General features: G+C 38.2%; 1 protein-coding gene across 1 annotated transcript in view; it reads right to left on the bottom strand.

The window, feature by feature from the left end:
- Positions 1 to 19,537, bottom strand: part of nek10 (NIMA-related kinase 10) — a 105,716-nt gene that overhangs the window by 75,041 nt on the left and 11,138 nt on the right. Inside the window, exons 3-6 of the mRNA XM_052016978.1 lie at positions 16,237 to 16,297; positions 9,159 to 9,301; positions 3,912 to 4,010; positions 980 to 1,064 (exon numbers count right to left, since the gene is read on the bottom strand). Of these exons, the coding sequence (XP_051872938.1) occupies positions 980 to 1,064; positions 3,912 to 4,010; positions 9,159 to 9,301; positions 16,237 to 16,297 (388 nt within the window). The remainder of the gene's footprint in view (positions 1 to 979; positions 1,065 to 3,911; positions 4,011 to 9,158; positions 9,302 to 16,236; positions 16,298 to 19,537) is intronic.

The raw sequence follows: 19,537 nt of genomic DNA, 5'->3' as shown, positions 1-19,537 counted from the left end.
AGTTACACGTCGAACACCGGACTCCCAAATCAGATACTCTATTCCAAGATCTGCCATGCTAAGGGATTACAAGATGGGCAGAGGAAAATATATGAGTCTGTACCCAAAGCCTCCTTGAAGAAATGCAACATCTCTAGCCCTTGACCTCTTAAGGTGAAGAGAGCACAATTGAGATGTTACTGAGAACCTCAGTTTCATGCAGCAAGAGCATACCAGAGTGAGTAATGCCCTGTGTAAGTAATGCAAGGAGAACACCACCCCACAAACTATCCAACCATCTGCTGTCAGGCACCTCCTGCTCGTTCTGTGGAAGAGTCTGCTGTTCCCAAAAGGGCCTCATTAACCACCTTAGGACCCATAAAACTGGGGTAAAAGCTTGCCACCTTTGGTCCTGATGGACTGCCAAAGGAAGAGTTTGTAAATGGGCCAGGCTTCGAAAACATTTATGAAAGCTCAATAGACGAGCTTGCAGAATATGATGGCTCAGCATAAAACAATACAAATTCATCAATTCATCTTAAGACTCATTTTCCTTGGGATTTTTTCTGAGCTTATCCCCAGTTATACAGATTTATAAAGGAATCTGTCCTGATTCCCTGCCATTAACTTAAAAGGAAAGAAAATTAGACAGGTTCTCATTCACTCAATTGTGAATATTCATAGATAGAGAAAATAAATCAAATAAAAGCAACCAGAGCAAAAGTCCATCAAAAGAACACTCTTTAATAAAAAGCAAGCAGACAAATCTTGACGCAGCACTGTACCACTACCCACTCAGTAAAAACATTGATGCCAATAAGAGGCCAATAAATAACACATTCAACACACTGGGTGGTAACAGATAATAATTCAATAATTCAAACTGCATACAATATTACATGATGGCAACAGATCAGGAAAAATATTCATTATTTCAAAAAGTCATCAATGAAGCACTCAGATTCAGCAAAAGGCAACAGTGCACTGCTTATTTACAAACCTGATAAAATGGATCCCTCATTATTAACCTCAGGCAAATTAACACACGGAGAAAATTAGCAGGTGGAACTCGGTCTACCCATTCTCTGTATTGAAAAGATACCATAATTAGTTACAAATACGACTGCAGGTTGTACATTAACATAGCTATGCAAACAATGTCTATTTACATAACAGTTATCAGAAGGTGTAACACATCTGACAACATCCATCCAAATATTGCCAATGAAATGGTAAGGGTATTTCTAGGATAGAATTCCAAGAGAGATTCTAAAAGGCTGAGTACTCTATGTGCTAAACTATTGGAGACACTACAAATTTCTGATATCATCTCTGCATTGATGAGTTGGAAGTTTTTTTTCCAATAAAGCTTTGAAAAAAAATTGCTAAGGAAAATAATATTTTTCCACAGTATTGTAACAAACGGCATCAAAAGCACCTAAGATTGATAAGAAAGAACAATTACTAAACGTGAGAGAGAAGACTAGTTCTGCATTTTGTTGGAATGAATGTATGCACATACGTTGGACTTCTGAATTTAGTAATATCATGGGAGCTTGTTCATCTGTAGGGCTGTCCATAAGTTGGGCGTTTGTAGCCCAGTGACGACCTGTATGTCTAAGTAGGTGTCTCTTCCAGAAAGTGAAGATCCACAGAAGTGTTTTACTCCATTTGATCACTCACATTCTTTTAATCATCCTAAACACATTAATTAGATCATCCCTTAAATCTTTTATGGAGGGGAAATACAAAGCCAAATTATAAAACCTCTCCTCATAACTTAATCTGTATAACTTTACATTGAAGTCATCACTCTTTCCTTACTTTCATGTTATGTGAAGAGTTCCTGTTTTGTCCATTCCTTTTTAATATCTAATAACTCACAGTAGTCTCTCCTGCAGTGAATTTTGAAAGGTGAAAACTCTGCTGAGGCCTGGAGAACTTCTCAAATTCACTCCTGCCCTCTTATTTAATCAGCAATTAAGATCCTAAAATTACTATTTTTTTTCCTCAACCAAATGCCCAATTTACAGAATTTCTTCTTAACACAACCCTACTATTGCTTGAGAGAATGTACCTCCTTTGATATCTTTTTCCAATTGATGATGGACATTGCTTAACTATTTACTGGGAAGGCTCTTCCTTCAACTGCAGAATACATCCCACTCTCTTTTAAAGAAAAAGCTTCACAATGCTGTGTCAGATTATGCTGGATTGTGCCTGTAACATGTGCCACCTGTGCTTTCTAAACACCCACATTTACCTAGATTGGGGAGTTGGGGGGAGGGTGCGATCACAGGCCCTCTGCATCCTTGTCAAGGCCTCAGGTAGCGTAGTGCAGAGATCCCAACAAGAAAACTTCGACAAACTTTGAAAGAAGGCAGAGATGGGCTTGGACCTTTGCCTCTTGACAAAGCTATGTTATTTTTAAATGTCTCAAGTCAAGATATTTGATAATTATTAAAATTAAAGCAAGTAATCTTAAAAATTAATCTTGTTAACAAATTTAGCTATTAAATGGTTAAGAATACATAACACTTGGAAATAATTAAATCATTGCACAAAAATAAGATAATCAAAAAAACTTACCTTCCTCTTTTTCTACTAATCTGCAGGTTTAGAATTCTTATTGAAATAAATGGGGTTTCAAATCCTTTGTCAGGTCTAAACTGGCATAAAATCTGAGTAATGTTTCCCTAGTATACCACTGGGGAATCACAGCAAGCCAGGGATCAGCCATTGTACTCTGTGCAGGATTCAGCAATGAGGCATTGATAGATCTGTTGCCATATGTCACTAAGCCCCAACTTGCAGTGACCATACAATTATTGGCTAAATACCAGTAGCTCTCTTCAAAACCAGTGACCACACCGAGATTTGTTTCAATATTTTGAAGCCCCAAGGTTCAATATTTCTGAAGCTCGAACACCTGAACTACAGGGGAGTGATCAAGGACACCCGACAATGGGCAGGAAATTTGGAAATGCTAAGAAATTGGGGAAATTGAACATTTTCTATGCATAAAAACGCATGAAAAGTTCCTCCAGCATTTTGTGTGCATTGAAAACGTTTTAAATTTGTTTTTTATTATCAGCCAACTAGATGAAGACTGGCTGGCAGCAGGGTAGAAATCCCTTTTGGGGATTGTGCCCTGCTATCTACAAAAACGTTGATAAGGAAGGGGTCAGAGCATGGCGCAGCTGTGCGACAAGGGAGGGATAGTGTGGTGGAGTAGATCATAGGGAGCAGTATTCAGTCTATCAAGCTAGGTTTATGCTGAATAAGTACTGCACTAGAAATAAGGAAAAGTAATTGTTTGTATCAGTCTTTTTCCTTCCAAAGAAAAGTGATTTTAAGGCCACTGAGTAGTTTAGTTTACCTTAAGCTCAGAGCTGAGTGAGGTCTTGAATGTTTTGAACCAGTTGTTAGAGAAGGTTGCACTTTTTCATTTTTACTGACAGAAGTATATATTATTGTGACGTATCTTGGAGAGAAGTCATATCCGTCATTTCAGACCGAGCCAATCTAATACTTCATATTCAGAGGTCAGTGGTAATTTCTACCCATTTGAGTTCGAACATACCTTCTTTTTGCAATGGGACAAATCGAAACCCAACACAATGGCATTATTTTCTCCATAAACTTCGTAAAATGGTTAATTGAAATAAACACAAAAATAACACTTTAACGCAAAACAGGGTGCATGAACCAAGATATAAAAAAATCAGTGGCAATTAGATTCATAACACTGGATACGATGCACAGAAAGCAAGTCCATTGGTTCACCAGATCACTAATTGTCCTGCTTCTTGGTTTAGAGATGGCAATTAATTGAATGCATTATATAATTTTCCCATAGGAAAGTGTATATTGTTAATGCTTTGCTGAAAATACCAACACATAGTTTAACATTCCACAGGATTCATTCATACCTGCATGTGAGTCTCTGCTTCACCAGTGCAGTGAAAATTTCCAGAAACAGCTTGTGCTGGGGATGACAACTAAATTTTCTTTCATTCTTGTAACTGATGCTGTGAAGGAATAGAAAAAAAATTGTGTTAAAATGTTGCGATATACAACTTAGCTCTTATAAGTCTGCCATTTCTGTTCTTTAATTTGGTATCACAACTTTTAAAGCATGTTAAAAAGGAGAAGTTGCATGGAAACCATCTCTTTAGCAACAGTGTCAACTGCTTCATATGAATCGCTGCAGAGTTAAATATTCTGTTTCACTGAGGTAAAATTACAGCCTTAAAACATACTTTGTGCCAACAAGCTTCTTGAATATAAATAATATCCTAGGACACCAATGCTGGCAAGATGCCCATTTTCAAATTCACCTTTGGTTGTTCAGTCTAAGATATAAGGATGAATTTTTTTCTATTCACCAAATAGCATGACCCCAAATAGAATTAACCGAAAGGCACATAGAACTCCAACCTTCTCTTCCACCAGCTATCTTTTGTATTAGGTTCAAAGTTAATGGCAGGATTCTGGGTAGTGTGGAGGAGCAGAGGGATCTGGGGGTTCATATCCACAGATCCCTGAAAGTTGCCTCACAGGTGGATAGGGTAGCTTTCTGAAGCTTATGGGATGTTAGCTTTCATTAGTCGAGGGATCGAGTTTAAGAGCCACGAGGTAATGATGCAGCTCTATAAAACTCTGGTTAGACCAAACTTGGAGTACTGTGTCCAGTTCTGGTCGCCTCATTATAGAAAAGATGTGCAAGCGTTGGAAAGGGTGCAGAGGAGATTTACCAGGATGCTGCCTGGTTTAGAGAGTATGCATTATGAGGAGAGACTAAGGGAGCTTGGGCTTTACTCTTTAGAGAGAAGGAGGATGAGAGGAGACATGATAGAGGTGTACAAAATATTAAGAGGAATAGAGTGGGCAGCCATTGCCTCTTTCCCAGGGCACCAATGCTCAATACAAGAGGATATGGCTTTAAAGTAATGGGTGGGAAGTTCAAGGGAGATATCAGAGGAAGGTTTTTTTACCCAGAGAGTGGTTGGGGCATGGAATGCGCTGCCTGGGGCGGTGATGGAGGCAGGTGCATTGGTCAAATTCAAGAGATTACTAGATAAGCATATGGAGGAATTTAAAATAGAGGGATATGTGGGAGGAAGGGGTTAGATAGTCTTAGGTGAGGTTTCAAGGTCAGCATAACATTGTGGGCCGAAGGGCCTGTATTGTGCTGTACTGTTCTATGTTATGTTGTTCATTTTCCTCCATCATTGTCTTACCAGATTTGGCACCTCCTCTAACCAACCCACCAGATTCACCATGTGGACCAATAAGGGCTCATGCTCACACAATCTCTCTCCTCTTTGCCAGATGATCTTTACTTCACAGCTTCCCAAGTTGATGCTAATCCTAAACTGTAGCAAGATACAGGAAATGAAACTGCTTTCCTGCCACTTTGTTACACTGTGCAACAATACTTTAGAATCTTTCACCATTTCTTTTTTTTAAATTTCTAAGTAGTTAAAAATGAGTGTATGATACCCAAATAAGGCTTTGACCACTGCAGTAGTCTAAAAGAAATTCTGAGCAGTGCTATCTTACAAACAGGGACACTTCACCTTTACACAGATCTTCAGTGCTGCAGCCCGTGTCTGCTAAAAATACCTTTGTGAATTTGCTTCATTTTAAAGCACAAAGCAAAACATAACTCAGTCTCAAAATTCCTTCAGTGATGAAAATAAAAGCAAAAATTTCAAGCCATATTAAACATACTATTAAATTAAATTTATCCATATTACTATTAAATAAACAGTGACAAAAAGCATTAGGATTTGGGGCAGATACAAGAAGCACATTAAAGATAAGGTACAAATAGAGGAGCAGAATAAGAAAGTATGTGGGAAGAGGGAAGCCAAAGGACAGCACAACATTTCTGTTACAAAATAAGAGACAGGAGAGGAAGGCATGCAGAAAGAGTGAAACAGTGATGACACGAAGAACAATGAACCTGCAGGCCAAATCATGCAGGGAAATACAGCAGCTACACATGAAATTCCCAGCATTTCTCTGCATAAATTCAGAATCCACAGACAGATGCACAAGTTTCAAACTTGTAGGCTGCTCGTTATTGGCATTTTCTCTGCTGCAGTCTCATGTTACACTCCACATCATGATTTCATGGGAATTTTCCACCACTTATTCTGGGAAACTTCTGACTGAACCTGTACCAGGTTAGACTTGCTGCAGGAATAGTGATTCAGTTCATTTGAAGGTAGAGGAACGGTTTCAAGAAAAGAAAGTAATTTACACTTTTTTTAAAATTAATTGAGTCCAGTTAAATATATCTAATTATCTGGAATTGTCAAGTGTTTCAGTTTATTTAGTTTATAAAAGTCAATAGATTCTTCAATAAAATGAACTGATTTTTAATCACTCTTGAAATATCTTTGAAGTGCTTGTCAGCTGTTTCATTAGTGGGACTTATTCTGGTCTCCCTTACATTAGATAAAGTATTGCTGCTGCAGAGGGCCTCACGTTGAGAGAACGTGTTGATAATGGGGGAAATCACAAAACTTCGTACTTACCAAATGGATCCGTGGCCAGCACAGTAAGTTCTAGCCCAGTGACTTGTGGAAAGGCTATGTGGTCTGGAAGGACAATTAATAACAGGAAATAGGGAGAAATGAAACAAGATCAACATACAGAAAAGAAAGCAAAAAGTAGATGAATATGAAAGACAGATTACTAAATGGTGGGCAAGTTAAAATCCGGGATTTATTCAATATACAAAAATGTGCAAGAACAACAGCGTAACAAAATTGGGTGCATAGTCCAAACATTTCAGAGTACATCAAGATTGCCTCCTATCAGCTGAGCATAAAATATTGTACATGTATTGAAAGATGATTTGGAGTTTTAAGCAAATGTTTCAGAATGATTAACTGTGGGATGAGATATTTTGATAGAAGGAAGAGGAGATGGAACCATACATTCAATCAAATACACCAAGTGTTGTGTACGAATAGAGAACTGAGAACTTCAGTTCATAATTCCCAAAAAAGTATGAGTGGAGGTCAGGAATACCATAAGTAAAGGTATCAGAAGTAATTGAATGAATCAGAATTACTGTGAAAGAAATACAACAGCATTATGAGCATAAAGCATAGATTCATCTTGAAACTAGGTATAACTACAGATTAAATTAAAGTTATATGAAAGAACCAGATTTTACGTTAAAGATTGTTTGCCTCACTAGCCCACCTATCCACCAGTATTCTATTTGATATACTGTACTTCTAATAATCGATTTCTGATCATTGACTGATTTCCTTCTTGAAATGAAGGAAACTGGTACTAATCAACAAGCTTCAAACCCTGTGCCTCTGTACCTCCCTCTACAACTGAATCCTCGACTTCCCCAGCGGGAGACCACAGTCAGTGCAGATCGGTAATAACACCTCCTCCTCACTGACAATAAACACAGGTGCACCTCAAGGATGCGTGCTTAGCCCACTGTTCTACTCTCTCTACACTCATGACTGTGTGGTTAGGCACAGCTCAAATCTCATCTATAAATTCACCAATGACACCACTGCTGTTGGCAGGATCTTAGATGGTGATGGCGAGGCTTACAGGAATGAGATAGATTGGCTGGTTGAGTGGTGTTGCAACAACAACCTCACACTCAATGTCAGAAAGACCAAGGAATTGATTGTGGACTTCAGGAAAGGGAAGTCAGGAGAACACACACCAGTCCTCATTGAGAGGTCAGCAATGGAAAGGGTGAGCAGCTTCAAGATCCTGGGCAACAACACCTCTGAGGATCTATCTTGAGCCCAACGCAATGATGCAATCACAGAGAAGGCACACCAGCAGTTCTATTTCATTAGGAGTTTGAGGAAATTTGGTATGTCACCAAAGACCCTAGGAAATTTCAACGGCTGTACGGCGGAGAGCATTCTGACTGTTTGCATCACAGTCTGGTATGGAAGCTCCAATGTGCAGGATCAAAAGAGGCTGCAGAGGGTTGTAGACTCAGCCAACTCCATCACAGCACAACCCTCCCCATCACTGAGGACATCTTCAAGGGGCAGTGCCTCAAGAAGGTGGCATCCATCATTAAGGGCCCTCACCATCCAGGATATGACCTCTTTGCTTTACTACCATCAGGGAGGAGGTACAGGAGCCCGAAGACCCACACACAACGTTTCAGGAACAGCTTCTTCCCCTCCACCATCAGATTTCTGCATGGTCCATGAACACTACCTTGTTATTCTTCTTTTGCACTATTTATTTATTTTTGTAACTTATATTAATTTTTTATGTCCTGCACTGTACTGCTGCCGCAAACCAACACATTTCGCAACATATGTCAGTGATAATAAACCTGATTCTGATGAATTCAGACCTCTTTCATTACTCTTACTGATAATCTGTTCCTGCACTTTATAGTTAAGAAAAATACTTCCATATATCCCGTTTTCTTTCAACATCCTTAATTTACAAATTGTATTTAAATTCCCCGTACATCACAGAAAATCTTTCCTGGATCTAATTTGTCCAACCCTTCTCAATTTAAGCACTTCGGTCATATCCTTCATTCACTGTCTCTTTCAAGGACTGTAAATCTTTTCTTGAACCTCATTCCCTCAAAATCCTCTCCTTCTTCTCCAAGATCTCCTCCTAGCCTTGTCTACTGCAGTGAAAATGCTCAGTCTTGATTCTGGAAACTGATAAAGGAAAAGTTTTTTAATAATTATATTCAATTTCGATATTGAATAAGGTTCTGCTGTGTTTGGAGAACCAGTGATGAGAGGTCATCAATTTAATATGGTCACCTAGTCATTGAGAGTCCAGGTGATTTTTTTTTCCAAAAAGAAGTCTGTTGAAATATAAGATACTTTGTTCCAGAAAAATTGTTTGAGAGAAACCATACAACTTTTGAGGAAAACGACACCAATTGTTAAACATTTGAAACATAGAAAGTAAAGGGCAAGCATGCGGAAGTGTTATAATGGGATCAGTTTCAGATTGCTCTCACCAAGAGTCAAAACAGAAATATTGAGCCAAATTCACTCTTCTGTTTTGCAAACCATAGAGATTCTGCTGTAAATACAGTCAATTCTATGTATTCTATGAACAAGCTTTCTTGCCTGCTCAGATATCAGTTTTATGACAGAATGTACCACTTAGACCAAAACAACAACATAATTCACCTAAAAGCTTCAAGCTCCACAGCCTCAGTTGACTGTTGCTGCTGCTCCCCACATCGGTTTCCACCATTTTGCTTTCCCTGAATAGAATGTTGTTGTGATTTTGATGTAATTCCACGGCCTTTGTCAAAACTTAGAGCCGGCAACTAAAACAACAATCACAAGCAAAACACAGTTAATCATGTAAATTCATTTTATACCATAGTTACCAGATAAATTAAACTTTAATCAACCATTAATTTTTAAAATTAGATTTACAATAAACACACAGGATATATACTGACAATTTACAAAACAGTTCACTCTGTTTAAGAAAGAAATACTTCCACTTACACAACATTGTTCACAGATTGAGAACAATGAAGTACATTTTGAAGTATACTCACTGTTGTAATACAGGAGCCAAATTATACTGTTAGCTCCCATTAAATGACTAGATAATTTTTTTGTGTGATGTTATTGGAAAGATAAACATTAACAAGAGTACAGGGAATAACTAACTATTCTTCTTTGGAAAAGTATCATGGGATCTTTTAAGGGTTAGACGGGTCTTGGCTCAACATCTCATCTAAGTGAAAGCATGTCCTGACCACTCCTGTTTCTCCAATCCACCTCCCATAACACTCACACAACCACAACAGAGCAGCACTTTCTCAGATTTCCCTGGGGTGTCAGCCTGGAATGGTGGACTCTAGTCTCAGGAGTGAAACTCACTCAGACACGAGTGTGCTACTAGTTGAGTCCTGTCTTACATGGTTAGACAATAGCTTGTAGGTTCGGAATTTTATAAATCAGATTATTTATACTTTACGTACATACGTTATTACAACTGGAACAAACCTGGAACAAAGGTGGAACTGTCAGTGATTGACCATAGTAAACAGTGATACTTCTGAAGTTTGCAAATGCAAAGCTTAACATGGAGAACTTAAATTATGTAAAAACTATTCATTGTAAAAACACTAATCAAGTTATGCTTTGTTTCATGAGATCTGAGTTTTTAATGATGCATTAAGATGTGATTGCTGCTACTGAAGCCTGAAAATTTAAACTTTAAAATAATGTTTTGACTATTATTCTTGCAGCTAAGTATTTCAAGATTTATTGGAATGTCAAATATTTTCATATTTTAAAATAGTTCATGTATCTTACATTTTAATTTAATTTCATGTGTGTTCCCTTTTTTATTGTCTAACAGTAAAATGTTTAAAAAAGGAGTCTTCAACAAAATTGCCATCAACAAAATTGCCTACTCAGTGACATTCTTATCATTGGAGTTCAGAGAAGTGATGCATCCTTAGAACTGACATCAGGAAAAAGTTCATAGAGCTCACTAGACATCTTTGGACAGCTTCCTTTAAATTCAATGGCTAACACTATCACTTGACAGTTAAATCTGTTCCATCATAGAATTATGAATTGCCTTAGAATAGAACAGCACAGCACAGGAACAGACCCTTCAGCCCACGATGTTTACCAAACTAATTAACCTACAAATTAAATGCCTAACTAAACTAATCCCTTCTGCCTACACAAGGTCTATATCCCTCCATTGTCTTCACATTCATGTGCCTATCAAAGAGCCTCTTAAACACCTCTATCATGTCTGCCTCCATCACCACCCCTGGCAGCGCATTCCAGGCACCCACCACTCTGTGTAAAAGCACTTGCCCCGCACATCTCCCTTGAACTTATCCCCTCTCACCTTAAATGCATGCCCTCTGGTATTAGGCATTTTGATTCTGGGAAAAAGATGTTGGCTGTCTATTCTATCTCTGCATTTCATAATTTTATAAGCCTCTAATCAGGTCTCCCCTCAGCCTCCTCCGCTCTAGAGAGAACAACCCAAGTTTTTCCAACCTCTCCCTTTAGCACATGCCCTCTAATCCAGGCAGCATCCTCATAAACCTCTTCTGCACCCTCCATATCCTTCCTATAATGGGGTGACCAGAATTGAATATAATATTCCAGATGCAGCCCAACTAGAGTTTTATAAAGCTTCAACATAACTTCCCAACTCTTGAACTCAATGCCTTGACTAATAAAGGCAAGCATTCCATATACCTTCTTTACCACCCTATCAACCTGGGCAGCCTTTGCAGTGACATCTGGGCTTGGACCCCAAGGCCCCTTTGTACATCAACACTGTTAAGGGTCTTGCCATTGACTTTGTACTGTCCCTTCACATTTCATCTCCCAAAGTGTACACCTCACATTTGGCCAGATTAAACTTCATCTGCCAAAGAAACAAAGGACTGCAGATGTTGGAATCTAGATGAAAAAAAAAACAAGATACTGGAGGAACTCAGCAGGCCAGGCAGCATCTGTGGAGAAAAGCAGACAGTCAACATTTCAGGTCAGGACCCTTCTTCAGGACTGAAGAATCTTGTTGTGGAACCTCCATTTGCCATTTTTCTGCAACTGATCTATATCCCGCAGTATCCTTTGGCAATCTTCTACACTATCCACAATGCCGCCAATCTTTGTTTTGTCTGCGAACTACCCACCCATCTACATTTTCATCCAGGTCATATATACACATCACTAACAGCATAGGTCCCAGTACGGATCCCTGCGAAACACCATTAGTCACGGACTTCCAGCCAGAATAAGTCCCATCAACCACTACTCTCTGTCTTCTATGGGCAAGCCAAATTCTGAATCCACATAGCCAATTCACTGTGGATCCCATGCATCTTAATCTTCTGAATGAGCCTCCCATGAGGGACCTTGTCAAACACCTTACGAAAATCCAAGTAGACAACATCCACAGATCTACCTTTATCACCTCCTCAAAAAACTCGATTTTTAGTAAGACATGATTTGCCCCGCACAAAGCCATGCTGACTGTTCCTAATTAGGCCATAGTTTTCCAAATGCTCATAAATCCTATCCCTAAGAATCCTCTCCAATAGCTGACGTGAGACTCACTGGTCTACAGCCAGGATTTTCCCTATTTCCCTTCTTGAAGAATGGAACAACATTAGCTACTCACCAGTCCTCCGAGACTTTGCCTGTGGCTAGAGAGGACGTGAAGATCTTGGTCAAGGCCCCAGCAATCTCATCTCTTGCTTCTCTCAATAACCCGGGGTATATCCCATCAGGCCCTGGGGACTTGTTGATGTTAACGTTCTTTAAGAGACGCAACACTACTTCCTTCTTTACCTCGAAATGCCCAAGCGCATTAGCACGCTCCACACTGATCCTCCACGCCCTTCTCCTCGGTAAATACTCATGCAAAGTACTCATTTACACAGGCTCCGACTCCAAACACGCGTTCCCTCCTTTCTCCTTGAGTGGTCCTACCCTCTCCCTAGTTGTCCTCTTGCTCTTGATGTATGTGACGCATACATATAAACAGGAGCCCTTGGCCTTCTATTTGTGAACGTAAAGGGCTCCCTAGGAGACTGTAACTGAAATGTGACAAATTTTATAATTAAGAGTTAAAGTGATGTAATTCAGTCTGCACAAAGAAAATTAATAACGTTTGATAGGCTGGTTGGCTGTGGTAGATTGACAAACTACATTAAAGTGGACAAGCAATGACTAGCTTTTAAAGAAATAATGAAACAAATATAATTTTCTTTAATGCACACAAGCACAAGTGGAAAAGTGGTCCAAACATGGATTAAAAGAGAAATTTAAGCTAGTATTATAGAACATAGTACAGTACAGGAACAGGCCCTTCAGCCCATGATCTCTGTGCCAACTATGAAGCCATTTCAATCCTGAATATGGGTGTAGACTGTGCGGAATTTGCACATTCTCCCTGTGATCACCTGCATTCCTCCTCCCACCCCCATGATCCATGAACCATCAAACAGGGATTCAAATGGTTGGATAAGTCAAGGAGCATGCAGCAATGCAGCCTAGCCAAGGACAAAGATTTGTCATTACCCTCTGTCCTGCATCAGGTCTGTCCAAAAAAACCTTTAAGAAGACAAAAAAAACAGAAAAATAAGCAGGATGTGACGTAAATCACAAAATAGAAGAACATAAAAGAAAAGAAATGAAATATAAATTCCCTGAAATTTATCTCTTTGCCAAACAGTTTATTGAAATGGAGTCACTCAGCCTGTGCCAGGTCTAACCTGGTACAGCTTCAAGGGACAATTTTACTTGTATAAGTAGTAGGAAAGTGCAGAAGTTCATGTTCTAACACAGTGTCCAACGACAGAATCTGATAGATCGTAGAGATCAGCTGTGCAGAAGTCCGGGACTTCCATGCAGAACTGTTGACATCATAGTTGTAATTTCAGGCTGTAATATCACAAAGTAATGAACATGTTACAATTATCCTTATTGGTACAGGCCATCTATGGGTGAAGAACACCCAACTTATGGTCACCCCCTACATAAGAACAAGCTCCCATAATATTAAAAAGTCCATCATATGTACATTCATTCATTCATTCCTATGAATGACAGAACTAATTTCCTCTCTCTCTCTCCATTTTTAGTAATTGTTCTATCTTAACAGTCTTAAGTGCTTTTGACAGCGCTCATTACAATACTGTGAAGGCACGGTTATCACATTGAGTGATTTTTGTGTATTTTCTGACTTATGAAAAAAAAACTTAAAAACAGAGCCTGTTCGTTACCTGTGGATGGCCTGTAGATTACCTTGAAAATTAAAAGTTAAACTGCAGATGCTGGAATAAACTGAAATAAAAAAGAAAATGCTGGAAACACTCAGCAGGTCAGGCAGCATGTGGAAAGAGAAACAGTTAACGTTTCAGGTCTGGGACCCTTCATCAAGGCGTTCTCAGCTTTTATTTCAGGAAATCACCTTGTTTGATTTAAGCAAAATAACACCCTAGCTTTCTGAATATGGCAAAGCTTGACCACGCAGCTTTCTATTTAAATAAATTAATATTTAAAAGTTTTCTTCTGTAATTAATTTTATCTCCTTCTCTGATTACCTGGGAGAGGGCCTACAACAAACACCTGAGCACGTAGTATCAGAAAACGTCCAATAAAATGGGTATAAGGTATTTATCAATCACTATTGTTTTCAAGTAACAACTTCAGTTCCCAGCCTATTAGTATTTTAACTACCTTTTGTACATGACTATACTTTGTTGCAAAAACCCTCCATTTAAACATAAAGCTTTTCTATATCCTTTCAGTGAGAAAATAGCCAAATTCTCATGCAATACTCAGGGTGTCTCAAAGAAGTCTGTGACCAGAAAATACAGTTCCTGACTTGGTATACTTCAATTAATATTCCATTGGCTCCTCTTGGTAAGCAAGGCAATTAAAAAGTCTACTTTCAGATGACATTATACAATATTGCTTAGTAAACTGGATGATTCACCTTTCATCACTGGGCTAATTTTGAAGAGCTGCATGCTGATAAAGAACATAGAACAGCACAGCACAGGAACAGCTCTTCGGCCCACAATGTTGTACCGAACCAATTACATTAGTAATAAAAAGCCCAACTAAACTAATCCCTTCTGCCTACACAATGTCCACATCCTACCATTTCCCGTATTCATGTGCCTATCTAAGAGCTTCCCTAACACCCCTATCGTATCTGCCTCCCCACCACCCCAGCAGCACATTCCAGGCACCTACCACTCTCTGTGTAAAAAAACTTGCCCCGCACATCTCCTTTGAATTTACACCCTATCACCTTAAATGCATGCCCTCTGGTATTAGACACTTCAACCCTGGGAAAAAGATACTGGTTGTCTACTCTATCTATGGCTCTCATAATCTGATAAACCTCTATCAGGTCTCCCCTCAGCCTCCGCCGCTCCAGAGAAAACAACTCAAGTTTGTCCAACCTCTCCTCATAGCACATGTCCTCTAATCCAGGCAGCATCTTGGTAACTCTCTTCTGCACCCTGTCCAAAGCCTCCACATCCTTCCTATAATGGGGCGACCAGAACTGAATGCAATACTCCAGATGCGGCCTAACTAAAGTTTTATAAAGCTGCAGCATGACTTCCTGACTCTTGAACTCAATGCCTCAACTAATGAAGGCAAGCATGCCAAATGCCTTCTTTACCACCCTATCAACCTGTGCAGCCACTTTCAAGAAGCTATGAACTTGGACCCCAAGATCCCTCTGCTCATCAACACTGTTAAGGGTCCTGCCATTAACAGTGCACTGTCTCTTTACATTTGATCTCCCAAGCTGCAACACTTCACATTTGGCTGGGTTGAACTCCATCTGCCATTTCTCCGCCCATATCTGCAACTGATCTATATCCTGCTGTATCCTTTGCCAGTCTTCTACACTATCCACAACACCACCAGTCTTCGTATCGTCTGCAAACTTACTAACCCACCCATGTACATTTTCATCCAGGTCAGTTATATACATCACAAACAGCAGAGGTCCCAGTACGGATCCCTGAGGAACACCACTAGTCACAGACCTCCAGCTAGAATAAGTCCCATTGACCACTACCCTCTATGGGCAAGCCAGTTCAAAATAATTAAATAACAACATAATTAAACAAACTACTAACTCAGTCAAGAAATCTTTCTGAATTATACTTGTATAAATACATAAAACAGACACAAGATGAAAAAAAATATATTGTCAGGTGGAAAACAAAGGATAACAAAGTTCTTTATCTCAGAATGGCATTATCTTGTGTTGTGAACCAAAATGGATTCAATATTCCACTTCAGATTTGAAAAGGTCATGGTAATGTAGGTTTGTATGTAATTTTCTGAAGGACACTGTAATGGCTTGTTGTAGTAAAAGTAATGAAATTATTTACATATTATGTTATCAATGATCATTTTTGAGCTGGAGATACTTAAATTAGTATCCATACATAAATTTCATTTACTTTTGTAAAAGTGTTGTTAACAGAAGTAAAGTAAATTTTCAGGTTTAAAAAAAATAGGAAATAAACTGAAATAGGAAATAAAGTGGAACTAAACTGAAATGCAGCATTTTGTCAATAAAGCATTTTAAGCAGAAAATAAATGGTTCATTATTACAAATGACCTCTTTTACCCTTAATAGATTAGTTTCCATTTGAGATGACATAAATCTCATGGATGAAATACAGCATTTTCCTTTCTGAAGTTACTTGTAAATCACGAGTGAACATACCTGCTGCTTGCTTGCTGGTACATTCAGGAGATTAAGCAGACGTTTGAGATCTGTGTGTTCTCTAAAACAGAAATATTTTTGAATAAAATGAATTAATTGAACAACAGCAAGTCATTCTGTCCCATGAATGGCCTTAAAGCTTTCATATATATATTCTTGTTGCTTTTTCTGCTCTTTTAAAATAGAATAAAATTTTAAAATAAGAGTAGAACTATACTGGCATTATATAGCACTCTCCAAAGCAACTTACAGCCAAGTCCTTTTGAAAAATTGCAAGACATTTGAGTAAATATTTGAATCATATTCTTCTAGTGGTTACTTCAGTTCCATCAAAATTATACATCCCTATGAACATAACCTCCACTTCTTCCAGCAGTAAACTAACAGTGCTCACCATTTCCACTGCTGAGAGCACCCAGAAGATTGCAAGGGCTGGTATTTTACTCCAATTCAGTGTACTTTAAAGAGTAACTGAGGACAACATATGGAAAGGTGGTTTTACCAATCAGATTGAAGTGTCCTCATAGAGACACGTAGAGACTACAACAGGAAGTGTTAAGCAGTCATATGGATTAGATTTAAATGATTTAGAAGAAGTAAAATAAAGATTGGGATGTAAGGGTGGAATTAAGGGAGATAGATGAAACTGGCAGAGGTAAAAATATAACTTTTATTATTTTAATTCTCAATACTAATTGTCTTCTGAAAGAATGAAACTCCATGTGTATTTTTTTCAGAGAGAGGTTATTCAGCAGTAATTATCAGTTACCACATTATTAAAATCTTACTTCTCAATGCACAAATCCTAACTTTTCTGTTCACTTTTAGCATCAATCTAGTGGGCAAGTACAGCTAATTCACATCACTGCAAACATTTCAAAATCCATTGGCAATAAATATCTCTGAAAATAGCAGAGAGCCCATCAGCTTTCACCATAATAATAGAGGGAAACAGAGAAAATTTAACAGTATGTGTACTCCAGAAGTTGCTCTCTGATTTCTTTCTTTATAACAGCGAGTACTGATAGCCTCATGACCATCTCTGTACCAAATTCAGTGCCAAATGATCCATTCTGACATACTTGTTAGATTATGAAATCTACCCAGGAGTATTTTTTATCTTACATCAGAATTAGAAAATGATTTGCATAATTATTACATTGAAATGAGGCTCAAAAATTAAAATCTTGTTCAACATCACGAATTAGGTCATCTAAGATCAATCAGAGGGGAAGAATAACAGTCACACAGTTCTAATAAATACAGGATACAATTCGTCATTACAATGTTAAAAAGGAAGTGTGCAACATAATTTTTAAAGTTCTAACTAGGTGTTGTCAACTTAAATATTAAGATAAATGCAAGTACTAAATATAACAACATAATTGAAGAAAGCATAAAGTTCCTACAGAATAACATGCTGCAAAGTTGGATTGATAAATGTCTTGTGGTCCAGATGTTGTTAGTGAAACTTCACAATCACCATCTTTAAGAACCAATTGAGAGGAAATGTAGCAAGACAGACAGGAAAAATCAGGGAATACCTCAACATTTTCTGAATCTTTTTATCTCTAATGTGAATTAAAATAATGACCTACACAGCTCCAAATGATCAATATATTAAAGTTAATTAGGATATTGAACATTTTGTGTGTTTGGGTTTCCTAATTCAATTTTTGAATCCAAAACCTCTTGGTATACTATCTGAGTCACATTTTATTTAATAAACCTTTTCTGGTATAAGCAAAATTTGTCTTTGCTGAATTGGTAATTGGTTTATTGTTATCACATGTACCAAGATACAGTGAAAAGCTTTTGTTTACATCCCATCCAGACCAATCATTCCATACACAAGTACATTGAGATAGTACAAAAGGTAAAAAAAACAGAATGCAGAATATGATGTTACAGTTACCAAGCAAGTGCAGTGCAGGTAGACAAATAAAGTGCAAGGGCCATGACATGGTAGATTGAGAGATCGAGAGTTCATCTTTGTCGTATAAGTGCAGCGGTTAGCGTAACGCTTTACAGCGCCAGTGACTCAGGTTCAATTCCGGCCGCTGTCTGTAAGGAGTTTGCACGTTCTCCCCGTGTCTGCGTGGATTTCCTCCGGGTGCTCTGGTTTCCACCCACATTTCAAAGACGTACTGGTTAGGAAGTTGTGGGCATGCTATGTTGGCGCCAGAAGTGTGGCGACACTTGCGGGCTGCCCCCAGAACACTCTACGCAAAAGATGCATTTCACTGTGTACATGTGAGTAATAAATATATCTTATCTTATAAGTCCAAGTGCAAGTTATTGGTGTTAAATGGAATATTATCCACCAACAAGCTAACATTACTATCAAGTTTTTCTAATCAGATATATATTACAGAGATTGACAACATAATTTTACTCATGCTGCTCAATAAAGCATTTATACTTCATGTCCCAAAGAGTATTCCTTCACCTATTTAACTCTTCTTATGCAAAGCATATTGGAGTCAGATGTTCATTGTCCCACTTTTCCCAGTTCTGATAAATGATCCTCAACCTGAAATATTAAACCTGTTTCTTTCTCTACAGATGTTCCTTCAGCTACTGAATATTTCCAGCATGTTCTGTTTTTATTTCCAGTATTTTGTTGATGTTTCATTGTCATGATGCATTTTATTTGGTATGTATGTATTTTATTTGTATTTACATCCGCTTGGAACATAATTGAGTGGTTCCAAATTTTCTTCACATTGAATTCTTACAATTAACAGCTAAGTTAGGGAAACATGACGCTTCTCTATCAATCTGGGCTAGGTCTGAATTCTAGTAATGACTCACTACTCTCACCCACTATTGTGTTCTGTTCTCCCATTAAAGGACCATTGAGTGCCATCTTTAAACAACTTCACAGTGTGACAGTCCATAATTAAAATTCATCTTGCAAAACTACTTCAAACAAAATTGCAAAAGAGAACAATGGGATACTATTTACTCATTTATTCATGCGCAAAAAGACGCATTTCACTGTGTGTTTCGATGTACATGGGACTAATAAATAAATATCTATTTCAAAATAATAAAGGATGAATTTAGGAATAATATTAGGAAGTTCTTCACACAGTGACTAAGCAACATGAATGGACATTCATACAAATCAGTGAAGGCAAAATCCCTGCAATTCTTTAAGAAACTATTGCTTTTCCCAAAGAGGAAATTGTGACTTCATTTTAAATGGATGAGTAGAGATTATTTCATAATATTGTTCATCTGTGGTGATGTGGTGAGCCCCAACCTGAGGATCAAATAATTACATGGATCTGATGAT

The sequence above is a fragment of the Pristis pectinata genome, chromosome 5 (genome assembly GCF_009764475.1).
Source record: "Pristis pectinata isolate sPriPec2 chromosome 5, sPriPec2.1.pri, whole genome shotgun sequence".
Classification (NCBI taxonomy): Eukaryota; Metazoa; Chordata; class Chondrichthyes; order Rhinopristiformes; family Pristidae; genus Pristis; species Pristis pectinata.
The sequence above is the reverse complement of the archived record's forward strand: the minus strand, read 5'-3'. Positions and strand labels throughout refer to the sequence as shown.